The following is a 17,078-nucleotide window of genomic DNA, read 5'->3' as shown; positions in this document are numbered from 1 at the left end:
TTTGATCACTAATTGATGCAGATTCACCAAGATCTTTGTTCCTCCTGCTGCAAACGTGACTTGTCACTACACCATCCCTTCTATGCCAACTCCTAGTAGCTTTGGATAATCTGCCCAGATGCTCCCCTACAGACACTTATCACTAGACAGGTGCCTTCAAGCCTTTCTCCTAAAAGAAATAAAATAGAACAAACGTGAGTTTGGGAGCCAGACAACGTGAGCTCACACTGCAGGGGCTCTGCCTTTTACAGTGGTGAAGTCTCATGCGAGTTACTTAACTCTGAATCTGTTTCATAATCATAATAAAACAGCTGATAGTTAAGGTTTCTTTATCAACCACCTGTGGTGGCAGTGTAATGTAATGGTTAAAAACAGGAAGTCTGGTACCAAGCTGCCTGGGTTTGAATCCTGACTCTACCACTTGTTGGGTATGTGACCTCGGGCAAGTTATTTGTGATCTTCCTGTGCCTCAGTTTTTCCATCTGTAGATAGGCATACTAATAGTTCCTATCTCGTGAGGATTAAGTGAATACACACAAAATGTTCAGAACAGCACCTGGCACATAGTATTTACTAAGCATTAGTTCCCACTGCTATGTGGCAGGCACTATTCTAAGCACTTTACACAGATTATTTTACTTAATCCTATCAATGACTTTATAATATACGAGTGCTATTATGAGATCAATTTTACAGATTACCAAACTACAATTTAAGGGATTAAGACACTTGCTCATGATCACAGGTCTGGAAAATGAGGGAAGTCAGATTCAATTTTGAGTCTGTCTTTGCTTCTCACTTCTACACCATCCTGCAGGCCCATGAACTGGGGGAGGCAGTGCCCTGCCTGGCAGAGCAGTTATGAGGATTTACAAAGTTATGTGTCTTCCGTGGTGCCTGGTAGTCAGTGGGCTCCACATGTGTTAGTGTCCTCTTGTAACTATTGGTAGCTGATGAACAACAGATCATTCTATAGTTCTATACACAGCAGAAATTGGCCTCTCAAGACACAAAGCACCAAAACAGAAGTAGCAATTTGAGGGTTTTGAGGATGCATCTGCAAACATTTGCAATGTGACCTGCCCAACAATCACAATCAGATTTGGGACGAGTCCATCCAGCTCAGCCACAATCCATTACAAGAGAGCAGCTGCCTCACTTCCTTTCTCGGAGGGCTTTGCAGCTACCATGCAGAGATTGCTCAGACAGTGGCACCCACGTGAGCTCCTACAGGACAGAGGCCACACATTCTGCAGTCTGTTCCCCCAGCCCTTAACCCAGTGTCTGGCATAACCTCTCAGTAAATGTGTGCACAACCCCAGGGAGGCTCTGGTGCAATGGAGAGACTAGGCCGAGATTCAAAGACCCAGATTCGGGTCTACCCTGAGCTTGCTATCAGCCAGCCATGTGACTTTGGGGGTCACTTTTTCCTATGAGGCCTCAATGTCCCCAGCTGTGAAATGAGGGGTTTTCACCTTACATGCTCGAAATCCCTTCCAGCTCCATATCCTCTACTAGCAGCAAAGCACTAAGCAAACTTTCCTCTTTTACTTTTCTTTTTCCCTCCCACTCCCCTCCTTTTTCTTCCTTCTTTCTTTCAGCCAGACAACAAATATTTCCTGCCATGTGCCAGACCCAGTGCCAAAAGCTGGGAACTCAATAGTGAGCAAGACAAATACAGAAAAAAGGTACTTAATATTTGCTGATTTACTGAATGCACTAAATGCCTAAGAATATTCAATTCTTACTTTGAAACTTTTGCTTCGACATACATGCTAAACATGCAGTTCTCATTACTCTCAATGATATGCCTGGAAGAAGTAAAGGAAGATCAGGTTGTACTAAACACTTAAGAGAAGGCCTTCAGTTCTGACATAAACAGCTACAATTACTATATAGACAATTCAGGCTTAAACAGGTTTGGCTGAAATTGCCGAGTCAGTGCACCAGTTACCCAACTGAGACTGGCTGGTAGACACTGTGGAAAAATACTCCCATTCCAACTTTAAAAACATGTTTTAAAATATTAAGCATACTGGTGCATGCACAGTTGTGATGGGGAAAATGACTTCCTCTTTAGAACTAGCTTAAGAGCGTAGCAATGGCCCGTGCACACAGAAGGAAACAAATGTGGGGCTGACAAGAAGACACAGATGATGATTCAATTCTATTTGTAGTCTCTGTATCTGCCCCTTACAAGAGTAAGCCAGTCAGAAACTTAGACGTCTAGAAAATTCAACATTCATGTGTGAGGGTGATCAGTCACTGCAGCCTTCCTTTACCTTTAGCCTAAAGGACATGTTAGTTCAGACAATATTCTGATTTATAAAACAATTTCCCTGAAGAGCTGATTGGGGAAGTGATAGACATGAAGGGACTTTGGGATCTGGGCAGATGATGTAATGACAAGAAAGGATGTAATAACAAGGGTCACAAGTAAAACAGGGAGGAACGAGTGACTGGTTGGTATGTGAGGAACAGGTTGCGGTTGAAAAGTGACACTAATGGGCGAGTTTTCCAAATTCTCCTCATGTATTAGCCAGAGAACTCGATGACACATTAATTAAGAGGTTTGTTATTTTTAGAACTTCCTCATTTCTCAAATGCTTCATTCTAAATCATTTATGAAAATGAGCTTCACATTGCAAAGACATAATAAGCGATTTCAACCTTTGACATTTATGAAGAAATATCATGCTTACTGAGAGCCCACTGTGGGTACAATTTTATCTGGGTTTTTCCATCCTGAAGAGTATACTCGCCTTTAAATTCGGAAAACATCTAAAAGTGTAGAAAAATGTCTATTTCTCAACTGATGGCATCAATAGCAACTACTTATAAAACATCTCTCCCTGAAATAAGTCTTTGTATAAAAACAAATTCAAAAGAGAGGGTCCTCATTCAAGCAGAGGAACCCACAAAATCTTGTTTCCTGATTGTAGGACTGGAAAATTTACATTTGCACATCAGCCCTGATTTCAGATTTGTGGTAATGCCACCGATATGAATTACAAATTCACATTTCAGACACCTGTCAATCTAGGCGTCTAACCTTAAAAAAAAAAAAAACCACCTATCAAAATCAAGTAAGGAAAAAATAGCTTGTCCTTAACATGTTTCCAAGGTATTGTATAAAGGAAAAAGGAACAAGAATTAGTTCATGGAAATTTCTATTTCTTTTAGATCAAATTAATAAAGTCTCTTCTAATCACAGCCTTTAAAGATCCCAACAGTAGGAAGAGAAACATTTAATCCAGTAAAAACTGAACATTTAACCTATCAAGGTGTTAAGTGAATTGGGAAGGGGAGGTAGCACATACTATGACACAGCAGTAAATATTAGGTACCAAAAAATTTAAAGGAAGTAGCACCAGAAGAGTAGGTATCATCAAGAAACTACATCATGTACTCACCCCAAAAGGAATAATGAAGCATGCATCATCCAAAAACCATCACCATAATCCAACAGGTTCCAATGAGTCCCCTGAATCCACCTATTCCACCTATCAATGAATGTTTATGCTCTTACTTCCCTTACTCTACTGAATCAAAGAACTTTCATTCTTTTTCATCATATTCTAGGTGAAAGGTAGGTAACTGTTACTCAGAATTCATTGGTCCTTTCACCATTTCATTGGTGGTCTCCTAAATCCACTAAAACACATGTGAGTGGGTGGGCAAACCTGATGAGAGGGATGAAAGAGAAAGAAGAGGCAGTGACTCACAATGGCCTTCTGTAAGATCTAATCTAAAACAGGTGAAACTGAGGGCTGCAATCTGTAAAGGCATAAGAAGTCACTGTTCTATCCCCCACATCTATACCCCTCTTCTTAAAAGAAAAACCTTAGATGTGTTTCCAGATCAAAGAGTAAAAACTGCAAACTGCCCTTATATGAGAATCTGAACAGGTAGTAGGTAGTGTGGCCAGTTTCTAAACTTTACTCAAGAAATACCACCCTCAAGGATCCAGGTTCAGACACAGCAACTGGGTCTGAGGCACAAATTAGGGCTGGGGACACCAGCTTTACTTACCACAACACAACTGTTTTTCTGAAATTACAGAATTACTCACTTTGGGAAGGGTTAAATGTTTCTATAAAAAGAAATATTCAAAACCTTTTCTCATCATGTTAGAACAGAATATAAGCAGAGTAACATTTTAGTGATGTTGGTGTATCTTTTTAGTCCAAATCTACCTATTTTCCTCCTTGCTAACAAACTGCCCCCTACCCCAAATAAGGTGATCACATAGAAATAGTCTTGATATCAACCTGTTATAGGTTCACTTTGCTATTTCTGTGGTCTGAGAAGATATCAGGGCTCACATTTGCAAAAGTAAATAAAAGGATCAGCTGACATGATTATTATATTTTATTTAAAGGTTTTAAAAGATAAGGGGCAGAGCTCACAAAAGTTACCTGAATCATTAAAAACCATAAAGTTGGAGAATTTTTTTTTAGAAGAGTGGATACCAAAATAGCTTTCAGGAAGAAGATAACCTATAAGTCTTTTAGATTGTTGAACAAAGCAAAAGAAGGCTTAAGATATGAAAGATAAAAGTTATATTTATAAACATGCTAAAGAATACATTAAAAGAAACAAAAAAGAATGAGGAAAAATAAACTGTCTTAATCCTGTTATACATAAACATCGTTTCTATGGGACTCTACAGTCCACTTCAACAATATTCAAACAACAAAATCCCCATCATTGAAAGAGCTTCAACACTCCTTTGGAGTTGGCTATTACAGAATTTATCCTGCATATCGGGTATGCATGAAAAACATCCTGGAGACTCAGAATATCTGCAAACATGAAACTGTTTCTCTAAATTGCATTTATTGGTCATGAATCCCGTAAAGGGGGGTCAACTACAACTTGAAGCTTGTCATCTTGCGGTGGGAAAGCAATTTGAAGCCAAAGGGCACCTTGCTATAGTTCATTCATGTGGCTCTAAGTATATTCCATAAGCTTCTCTTCAATGCCAAATATCTACTGAGAATTAAAGAGGAGATGAAACTTTCTAACCAATTCCAAGAATTCATGTAATCATTACAGAGTTTATATATACTCGGTTTTCTTAAAGTCATAGATTTTATTATAGAGAGGAGAAAGAAAATGGCATTAATAGATCAAGCACATGAATTCCAGAATACTGAATTCCTTTTCCTCTTGCTTAACAACCAATTACATCCATGGACTGCAAAATTACAGCCACTGCAAAATTTTTAGTGTTTTGCATCTTGTCAAAGGAAGACCAATATTTTTGCCTGAGTGTCCCCTTAACCTTATGAGCTATTATTTTTTAACTTTCTATAAAACTTCTTTTCAAATAATTTATTAATTATAACAACTGGGAAGAGCAGTGTGAGGACCTGAATACTTCAACCAAGCACTGAAGGCAACAAACTTCCTTAAACATGCTCTCCTGCCTGGATTTTTATATATTAAAATAACCTTTCTCCCTCACTTCTCCAGGGGTACCCAGAAAAGAGTGGCATTTCTTGGCCATCACAAGTCTCATGTAGAATCTTCTCTGTTCTTCAGTGTCCTGACAAAGGCCTCTGGACCTGTAGCTCATGCCTCTGGTAATTCAGTCTTGTTCTCAATAAGAGAGATCTCCAGCACAGGTAAAAGTAGCTGAAAGGCATCCTGAATGTAGGAAGCACTGTTTGATGCCTATAAGGATAAGGATTGAAAAATAAGAAAAAGAAAATACTGCAGTCACTTAAAAGAGAAAATATATTATAAGACAACAAAAAAAAAATTAATTTTTACAATCTAACTATATCTGTAGCCTGGCAAATAAGAATACATACTTAACCATTTCACTAAACTTATAGGGGAAAGAATGATCTAGCTCTTTTGTTTGTTTGTTTTTTTGATCTAGCTCTTAAAATGATATAACAGCACCAAAAAAGAATGTCACCATTTTTGTCCAACTTGCCCATTAGAATGATAGCCATTCTTTGGCATCTTGCTCAAATATGGCATTCAAAGCTTATCTATTCCTTGATTGAATGGGTAGATCCTGTCACAGCATTTTAGTCTATTACTCAAAGAGGATTTCAGAAGGCTATGAATCCTACATCAATAGGATTTCTAGTCCACTGTGATTGTTCTTCTTCCATGGACTCAACGTAATCAGTGAACATGCGACAGGTGCTCACAAAGACAAAGAAGGAATACTGCTTTTAAAGATGATAAAGTACAGATATGTTTCTGTCTACTACAAGAGACATATGAAAAACTTGGAATCATTATGCTCAGAGTTTGCCAGACTTCATTTATATCTGACAAGTTCTGACTTTCCAGAAGCATAAGAGTTCATTACCTTAAAATAAAAATGTATAATTTCAAGGACAGGAGTGTTTCAAATCTGTAAGCAAGAACAACCAACTCAGAATAACAAAAGGGTAACCGTATCAAGTGAGCTTACGTTGTTCTGATTTATCAATGGCAAGAACCCCTGTTTAAACTTCAGTGTGACGTTTGATACCAAGTTTTGCAGCCAAAAGGGACCTCACAGCACATCTAGTTAAATCTCTTATTTTGTATATAAAGATAACAAGATTGCCAAGAAGGTAAACCCCTGGTCCATGGTCATAGTGCAAATCAGGGGAGACCTAGGACAGGACTGGGCTCCTGGTTTGCAAACTTCTTTCATCTCTACCACTCTGCCATCTACTAAATCATACACTTATTTTTTTTAAATTGCTTAAGTGATCAGAATAATTTCCCTAACTATTAAAGGAAAACTATGCAGTTAAGGAATGAAAGGCATTTCTTCATCGGTAATTTTAAAAGAATCTAAAACTAAAGAAGTAACACTCTGGTGGCAAAAAATTTTTTTCAATTCATATTTAAAACCTAACTGATTATCAAATATATTTTTCCCCTCAGACTTAGATAAATATGTTTTAAACAAATCATCAAACATCTAAATTTTTGCACAACTAATTTACAAGATAGTTCGTTTTTTTTTTATCTTTCACTTTTTCTGCCTTCTGTGGTTTTCTCTTTTTATCAATATAAATTTATTTATTTATTTTTGGCTGCGTTGGGTCTTCATTGCTGCACGTGGGCTTTCTCTAGTTGCGGCGAGCAGGGGCTACTCTTCATTGCAGTGTGCGGGCTTCTCATTGCGGTGGCTTTTCTTGTTGTGTAACATGGGTTCTAGGCATGCAGGCTTCCGTAGTTGCGGCACACAGGCTCAGTAGTTGTGGCTCGCGGGCTCTAGAGCACAGCTCAGTAATTGTGGTGCACAGGCTTATTAGTTGCTCTGCTTCCCGGACCAGGGCTCGAACCCACATTCCCTGCATTGGACCAGGGCTCAGACCTGTGTCCCCTGCATTGGCAGGTGGATACTGCGCCACCAAGGAAGTCCTAAGATAGAGTTCTTAAATCATGGAATCCAGAAAGCATCATACATGGCAGCAATATAATCCATCCATGGACTTAAACTACCTACCTTCTTAAATCTAATGAACTGACACGGATTATGTAAACACAGGTAGCTTTTTGACATAATAAAGCAAATTTCTGCGCAAGAAAATGACAAAATGTTTTGTTTTGTTTTGTTTTGTAACTAATCTTCTCTGCATAAACCTTACTCCTTTAAGGAGCAGTGCTAGCCTATTTGTAATTTTCAGTGCATCATGTTTACTAGCTAGTCTCCAGAAGATGTTTCATTAATGAGAATTGGCCATTAATTACAAAGGGGTAGTACTAAGTAATGACAGCCTACCGCTTCTTCCACTGCACTTTACCTGGCACCTTCATCTTTATGGTTTATAATTAATGAATAGGAAATATGATAAAATATACACCATTTTGGTCATATCTGCATCAACATGCTAAACTAGTGAAAAAAACAAAAAATGAAAACTTAAAAGAGTTATTAATACATAATGCCCCAGAAGTTAGAGACTTAAAAAACAATTAGTACTACTAACCTCTAGAAATACTGCAGTGATTAACGGATTAAGGACGTCTGCCTTTTCCTTGACCTAGAACAAAGGATAATGTGTTAAGCGAGCATAGCACATTAAAAAACAATAGGTAAAATATGATGATTGGTTCAAGATGGCGGAGTAGAAGGACATGCTCTCACTCCCTCCTGCGAGAGCACCGGAATCACAACTAACTACTGAACAATCATCGACAGGAAGACACTGGAACTCACCAAAAAAGATACCCCACATCCAAAGACAAAGGAGAAGCTGCAGTGAGGTGGTAGGAGGGGCACATCACAATAAAATCAAATCCCATAACTGTTGGGTGGGTGACTCACAAACCAGAGAACATGTAACCACAGAAGTCCACCCACTGGAGTGAAGGTTCTGAGCCCCACGTCAGGCTTCCCAACCTGGGAGTCCGGCAACGGGAAGAGGAATTCCTAGAGAATCACACATTGAAGGCTAGCGGGATTTGACTGCAGGACTTCGACAGAAGTGGGGGAAACAGAGACTCCACTCCTGGAGGGCAGACACAAAGTAGTGTGTGCATCAGGACCCAGCGGAAGGAGCAGTGACCCCAGGGGAGACTGAACCAGACCTACCTCCTAGTGTTGGAGGGTCTCCTGCAGAGACGGGGGTGGCTGTGTCTCACTGTGAGGACAAAGACACTGGCAGCAGAAGTTCTGGGAAGTACTCCTTGGCATGAGCCCTCCCAGAACCCGCCATTAGCCCCACCAAAGAGCCCGGGTAGGCTCCAGTGTTGGGTCGCCTCAGGCCAAACAACCAACAGGGAGGGAACCCAGCCCCACCCATCAGCAGACAAGCCGATGAAAGTTTTACTGAGCTCTGCCCACCAGAGCAACAGCCAGCTCTACCCACCACCAGTCCCTCCCATCAGGAAACTTGCACAGGCCTCTTAGATAGCCTCACCCACCAGAGGGCAGACAGCAGAAGCAAGAAGAACTACCATCCTGCAGCCTGTGGAGCAAAAAGCACATTCACAGAAAGACAGAAAAGATGAAAAGTCAGAGCGCTATGTACCAGGTGAAGGAACAAGAAAAAATCCCAGAAGAACAACTAAATGAAGTGGAGATAGGCAACCTTCCAGAAAAAACATTCAGAATATGATCGTGAAGACGATCCAGGACCTCGGAAAAAGAATGGAGGCAAAGATACAGAAGATGCAAGAAATGTTTAACAAAGACCTAGAAGAATTAAAGAACAAACAGAGGTGAACCATATAATAACAAATGAAAAATACACTAGAAGGAATCAATAGCAGAATAACTGAGGCAGAAGAATGGGTAAGTGACCTGGAAGACAGAATGGTGGAATTCACTGCTGCGGAACAGAATAAAGAAAAAAAAATGAAAAGGAATGAAGACAGCCTAAGAGACCTCTGGGACAACATTAAAAGCAACAACACTCACATTATAGGGGTCCCAGAAGGAGAAGAGAGAGAGAAAGGACCCAAGAAAATATTTTAAGAGATTATAGTTGAAAACTTCCCTAACATGGGAAAGGAAATAGCCGCCCAAGTCCAGGAAACACAGAGAGTCCCAGTCAGGATAAACCCAAGGAGAAACATGCTGAGACACATAGTAATCAAATTGACAATAATTAAGGACTAAGAAAAATTATGGAAAGCAACAAGGGAAAAATGACAAATAACATACAAGGGAACTCCCATAAGGTTAACAGCTGATTTCTCAGCAGAAACTCTACAAGCCAGAAGGGAGTGGCATGAGATATTGAAAGTGATGAAAGGGAAGAACGTACAGCCAAGATTACTCTACCCGGCAAAGATCTCATTCAGATTCGATGGAGAAATCAAAAGCTGAACAGACAAGCAAAAGCTAAGAGAATTCAGCACCATCAAACCAGCTCTGCAACAAATGCTAAAGGAACTTGTCTAAGTGGGAAACACAAGAGAAGAAAAGGACCTACAAAAACAAACCCAAAACAATTAAGAAAATGGTAATAGGAACATACATATCGATAATTACCTTAAATGTGTGAACGGATTAAATGCTCCAACCAAAAGACACAGGCTCGCTGAATGGATACAAAAACAAAACCCATGTATATGCTGTCTACAAGAGACCCACTTCAGACCTAGGGACACATACAGACTGAAAGTGAAGGGATGGAAAAAGATATTCCATGCAAATGGAAATCAAAAGAAAGCTGGAGTAGCGATATTCATATCAGATAAAATAGACTTTAAAATAAAGAACGTTACAAGAGACAAGGAAGGACACTACATAATGATGAAGGGATCAATTCAAGAAGAAGATATAACAATTATAAATATATATGCACCCAACATAGGAGCACCTCAATACATAAGGCAACTTCTAACAGCTATAAAAGAGGAAATCAACAGTAACACAGTAATAGTGGGGGACTTTTAACACCTCACTTACACCAATGGACAGATCATCCAAACAGAAAATTAATAAGGATACACAAGCTTTAAATGATACAAGAAACCAAATAGATTTAATTGATATTTATAGGACATTCATTCCTAAAACAGCAGATTACACTTTCTTCTCAAGTGCGCACAGAACATTCTCCAGGATAGATCACATCTTGGGTCACAAATCAAGCCTCAGTAAATTTAAGAAAATTGAAATCATATCAAGCATCTTTTCTGACCACAATGCTATGAGATTAGAAATCAATTACACGGAAAAAAACGTAAAAAACACAAACACATGGAGGCTGAACAATACATTACTAAATAACCAAGAGATCACTGGAGAAATCAAAGAGGAAATCAAAAAATACCTAGAGACAAGTGACAATGAAAACATGACAATCCAAAACCTATATAGCATGCAGCAAAAGTAGTTCTAAGAGGGAAGTTTACAGCAATACAAGCCTCAAAAAACAAGGAAAATCTCAAGTAAATAATCTAACCTTATACCTAAAGGAACTAGAGAAAGAAGAACAAACAAAACCCAAAGTTAACAGAAGGAAAGAAATCATAAAGATCAGAGTAGAAATAAATGAAATAGAAACAAAGAAAACAATAGCAAAGATCAATAAAACTAAAAGCTGGTTCTTTGAGAAGATAAACAAAATTGATAAACATGAGCCAGACTCATCAAGAAAGAGAGAGAGAGGACTCAAATCAATAAACTTAGAAATGAAAAAGGAGAAGTTACAACAGACACCGCAGAAATACAAAGCACCCTAAGAGACTACTACAAGCAACTCTATGCCAATAAAATGGACAACCTGGAAGAAATGGACAAATTCTTAGAAAGGTATAACCTTCCAAGACTGAACCAGGAGGAAATAGAAAATATGAACAGACCAATCACAAGTAATGAAATTGAAAGTGTGATTAAAAATCTTCCAACAAACAAAAATCCAGGACCAGATGGCTTCACAGGTGAACTCTATCAAACATTTAGAGAAGAGCTACCACCCATCCTTCTCAACCTATTCCAAAAAATTGCAGAGGAAGGAACTCATTCTATGAGGCCACCATCACCCTGATACCAAAACCAGACAAAGATACTACAAAACAAGAAAATTACAGACCAATATCACTGATGAATATAGATGCAAAAATCCTCAACAAAATACTAGTAAACAGAAACCAACAACATATTAAAAATATCATACACCATGATCAAGTGGGGTTTATCCCAGGGATGCAAGGATTCTTCAATATATGCAAACAGATCAATGCATAATGAAACTTAAAAGCTTTTGCAAAGAAAACTACAAACAAGACGAAAAGACAGCCCTAAGAATGGGAGAAAATATTTGCAAATGAATCAATGGACAAAGGATTAATCTCCCAAATATATAAACAGCTCATGTAGGTCAATATTAAAAAAAAACAAAACAACCCAATCCAAAAATGGGCAGAAGACCTAAATAGACATTTCTCCAAAGAAGACATATAGATAGCAAAGAAGCACATGAAACGCTGCTCAATATCACTGATTATTAGAGAAATGTAAATCAAAACTACAATGACTTATCACCTCACACCAGTCAGAATGGGCATCATCAGAAAATCTACAAACAACAAATGCTAGAGGGTGTGGAGAAAAGGGAACCCTCTTGCACTGTTGGTGGGAATGTAAATTGATACAGCCACTATGCAGAACAGGATGGAGGTTCGTTAAAAAACTAAAAATAGAATTACCATATGACCCAGCAATCCTGCTACTGGGCATATACCCAGGAAAACCATAATTCAAAAAGAGTCATGCACCCCAATGTTCATTGCAGCACTATTTACAATAGCCAGGTCATGGAAGCAACCTAAATGCCCATCGACAGACGAATGGATAAACAAGATGTGGTATATATATATACACAATGGAATAATACTCAGCCATAAAAAGGAACGAAATTGGGTCATTTGTAGAGACGTGGATGAATCTAGAGACTGTCATACAGAGTGAAGTAAGCCAGGAAGAGAAAAACAAATATCGTATATTAATGAATATATGTGGAACCTAGAAAAATGGTACAGATGAACCGGTTTGTAGGGCAGAAATTGAGACACAGATGTAGACAACAAATGTATGGACATCAAGGGGGGAAAGACGTGGGCAGTGGTGGTGGTGGTGTGATGAACTGGGAGATTGGGATTGACATGTATACACTAATATGTATAAAATGGATAACTAATAAGAACCTGCTGTAGAAAAAAATACATTAAATAGAATTCAAAAATTCAAAAATAAATAAAGTATGATTCCACTTTGAAACACACCCACACGTACCCAAATATAAATATAAGCATAGACAAAGGCTGGATCAGACTCAAGAAGGGCTTTAAATTTCCTTCTATCCAAATTGAGAGTGTATGCCTTTGTAGTTTTTTTGCTTGTTTGTTTTTGTTTTTCGGTACGCGGGCCTCTCACTGTTGTGGCCTCTCCCGTTGCGGAGCACAGGCTCCGGACGCGCAGGCTCAGCAGCCATGGCTCACGGGCCCAGCCGCTCCGCGGCATGTGGGATCTTCCCGGACCGGGGCACGAACCCATGTCCCCTGCATTGGCAGGCAGACTCTCAACCACTGTGCCACCAGGGAAGCCCTGCCTTTGTAGTTTTTACTAACTTTAAAAAGTATATTCATTTTGGAAGGGAGATAGAAATGGTATATTTGACCACAAAAACTTTAGAAAAATTTTAAAACAAAATATACAGATATGAAACATGCGCTCAAAATACTCAACTCGTTTTTAAGATGGGCTGTTTGGAAAATGTGGAGACAAATAATGCAAATTTAATACTTGCATGTGTTAGCACCTTAGAGTTGACTTGCTGGGTTAAAGTATCTTTATGAAACACATGGAAAACTTTAGCCTCATAAGATTAACTTCAGGAAACCCAGAAGCTCTTTTAAAGAAAATACTAAGAGGAAAAGAGAAACTATATCACAGAATTATCCCGTATAGGAAAAATCTAAACTCAAAGTGAGAAGAATTAATTTGGGCCATGCTCTTAACTAAAATAAATTTAAGGGCCCAGAATAACTTTGCTGCCACACTGACCCTTATACCCTTAACTACGAGCTGATTTTTTTTAATTGAGGTATAACTGACATACAACACTATACTAATTGCATATGTACAAACTAATGATTTACTATCTGCATACATGGCAAAATGATGATAATAAGACCCGTCAACATCCATCACTATACACAGTGAAGTAATTTTTTTTCTCGTGATGACAACTTTTAAGATCTACTGTCTTAGCAACTTTCAAATATGCAATACAGTATTATTAACTATAGGTATCATGACGTACATGACATCCCCAATGCTGTACATGCTGTACATTATTTATTTTATAACTGGAAGTTTGTACCTTTTGATCCCCTTCACCCATTTCACCCAGCCCCCACCTTTGCCTCTGGCAACCACCTATCTGTTCTCTGTATGTATGAGTTTGGTGTACTACAAAGTGATTTTTATCTGTCCATTTAAAATGCCCTTGATTTTATGCCAATTCATGATTACTGATGTCTGAATCATCTTCCATAGTTCACACACCTTCAGTAAATTTTTACAATTCCTTAAAACAAAACAAAAAAACTTTAGCTTTAATTACAACTCTCCTACTGGCTGGCAACTGCAAACTATGAGAGTTGCCATAGTCTAAGTAAAGCGCTGCCCCTTTAAACTAGAATCCAACTTTGGGATTTTTATCTTATCAAGGTCTACATTCTCAGTACAGGTCTCTAGAGCGAGCAGCACAAAATATACTGAAGACTGTATAAAAAAGAACAACGAGTTGCAAAATTCAGTTAGACATAGACAAACTGATCCTAAAATTCATATGGAAATGCATAGGGCCCCCAATAGACAAAAAAATCTTGAAAAAGAAGAAGAAAGTTGGAAGACTTACACTTCTTGATTTCAAAACTTACTACAAAGCTACAGAAATCAAGACAGTATGGCACTGGCATAGGATACCACAGATCAATGGAACTGAAATAAGAGCCCAGAAACAAATCCCTATGACTATGGTCAATTGATTTTAGACAAAAAGGGCCAAGACAATTCAACAAGGAGAAACTTTTCAACAAATGGTGCTGGGACAACTGGATATCCACATGAAAAAAAAAATGTTGGGCCCCTACCTCACACCATACACAAAAATTAACTCAAAATATATAATAGACGTAAACATAAGAGCTGCAACATAAGACTCTTAGAAAAAAACATGAGTAAATCCTCATGATCTTGGGTGAGGCAATGATTCTTTAGATACAATACCAAAAGAACAAGTGATAAAAGAGAATATTGACAAGTTGGACTCTATCACTATTCACTATCAAGAAAGTGAAAGGACCGCCCATGGACTGGGAGAAAATATGTGCATATCATATATCTGGTAAGGAACTTGTATCCAGAGAAAATAAAGAACTTCTATAACTCAATAATAAATAGTAAATAATAAAAAGACACATAATTAACATCAGAATAAATTATAAAATAAAAAACCCAATTTATAAAATAATAATAAAAAGACAACCCAATTTAAAAATAGGCAAAGGACTGGAAAAGACACTTCTCTATAGAAGACATACAAATGGCTAACAAGCATGTGAAAAGATGCTCAACATCATCAGCCATCAGGGAAATGCAAATAAAACCCATAATGAGATAACACTTCATACCTACTAGGTCTGGTAAAAGTTTAAAAAACAAAAACAAAAACACAAAACCAGACAACAGCAAGTGTCAACAAGGATGTGGAGAAACTGGAACTCTCATACATTGCTGGCAGGGGTGTAAAATGGTGCAACTACTTTGGAAAACAATCTGACAGTTCCTTAATGGTCCATATTACCCATATGACCCAGAAATTCCACTCCTAGCTATCCACCCAAGAGAAATAAAAACATACATGCATGCTCATAGTAACATTATTCATTACAACCAAGAAGAGTAAACAATCCAAATGTCTATCAACTGATGAATAGATAAATGTGGTATATATCCATATGATAGAATGTTATTAGGTAATAAAAGGAAATACTGATACAATGTGGATGAACGTCAAAAACATTATGCTAAGTGAAAGAAAACAGACACAAAATACCATAATATTGTATGATCCCATTTATATTAGATGCCCAGAATAGGCAAATTTATAGACAGAAAGTAGATTAGTGTTGCTTAAGGCTAGAAGAATGTGGAGGGGAAGGGAATGGTAAGTGACTGCCAATGGTAAGAGGTTTTCTGGGAGATGATGAAAACGATCTAAAATTAGATTTTGGTGACTGTTGCATGGCTCTGTAAATATATTAAAAACCATTGAAACGTACACTTAAATGGGAAAAATTTTATGATATGTAAACTACATCTTAATAAAGCTGTTCTAAAAACAAAACAGGGCTTCCCTGGTGGCGCAGTGGTTGAGAGTCTGCCTGCCGATGCAGGGGACACGGGTTCGTGCCCCGGTCTGGGAAGATCCCACATGCCGCGGAGCGGCTGAGCCTGCGCGTCCGGAGCCTGTGCTCCGCAACAGTGAAAGGCCCGCGTACCGCAAAAAAAAAAAACAAAACAAAACAGACATTAGCCCAATAAAAATCATGAATTCTTACCCCAGCAGTTGTTAGGCAGGTGGTGAACTCTTTAGACAGAGAGGACAACTCTTTACACAACACAACTGTCATCCTAGGAAAGAAGGGAAAAAAGAAGAAACAGGTCCTAGGTCCCCATATATGTTCCAACAGGTCCTAGGTCCCCATATATGTTCAACTACATATATGGGGACCCATGTTATTATAGGAAGAGAAGGTTCAGTCCTTAGAGAAATACTTTTCTACAAAATTCTCTAGAAAATACTATGCTTTCAAATTAAATCAAAGGAAATAACTAAGATACATTTTAAGGAGACAAGGTCGTACTTAAAAGATCCTACATTCCATTTAGAAATATAGTTAAATTAAATATTTATTCATTCATTCGACAAATACTTACTGAAAGGCTTCTATGTACCAGGTACTTCTGAGCACTGGGGATATATTAGTAAACAAGCAAAGCACCAGTTTTCATGAATACTAACTTACTTGCTGATTGACAGGGATACTATAAATATAGAAAGAGATGGATGTTTGTATATGTTTATAGTTATATATGTATACATTTATACACACACAAAAGTATACATATATTTATATATATAATATGTACTAGATGGTGATATGAAAGCAAGTAAAGAATTCTAAAATGTAACAGGGAAATGCAAATCAAAGCCACATGAGGCAGCAACATGGATGGACCTACAGATCGTCATACTGAGTGAAGTAAGTCAGACACAGAATGACAAATATTATATAGTATCGCTTATATGTGGAATCTTAAAAAAAAAGAGTAAAAATGAACTTATTTACAAAACAGAAGTAGAGTCATGGATGTAGAAAACAAATTTATGGTTACCAGGGGATGTGGAGCGGGGGGGTGGTGGGGGTGGAGCGATAAACTGGGAGCTTGGGACTGGTGAATACACACTACTGTATATAAAATAGATAACTAATAATAACCTGCTGTATAGCACAGGGAACTCTACTCAATACTCTGCAATAGCCTACATGGGAAAATAATCTCCAAAAAAAAGAATGGATGTATG

The 17,078-nt window shown here is 38.1% G+C and overlaps 1 protein-coding gene across 1 annotated transcript in view; it reads right to left on the bottom strand.

The window, feature by feature from the left end:
* Positions 1-4,353: 4,353 nt before the first annotated feature.
* Positions 4,354-17,078, bottom strand: part of FAM114A2 (family with sequence similarity 114 member A2) — a 37,082-nt gene continuing 24,357 nt past the window's right edge. Inside the window, 4 exon segments of the mRNA XM_024760173.1 lie at positions 4,354-5,591; positions 5,593-5,679; positions 7,956-8,009; positions 16,051-16,123. Coding sequence (XP_024615941.1) covers positions 5,544-5,591; positions 5,593-5,679; positions 7,956-8,009; positions 16,051-16,123 — 262 coding nt within the window. The 3' untranslated portion in view covers positions 4,354-5,543.

This window comes from Neophocaena asiaeorientalis, unplaced genomic scaffold (genome assembly GCF_003031525.2).
Source record: "Neophocaena asiaeorientalis asiaeorientalis breed wild unplaced genomic scaffold, Neophocaena_asiaeorientalis_V1.1 scaffold336, whole genome shotgun sequence".
Lineage (NCBI taxonomy): Eukaryota > Metazoa > Chordata > Mammalia > Artiodactyla > Phocoenidae > Neophocaena > Neophocaena asiaeorientalis.
This window is presented reverse-complemented; position numbering and strand designations above follow the sequence as displayed.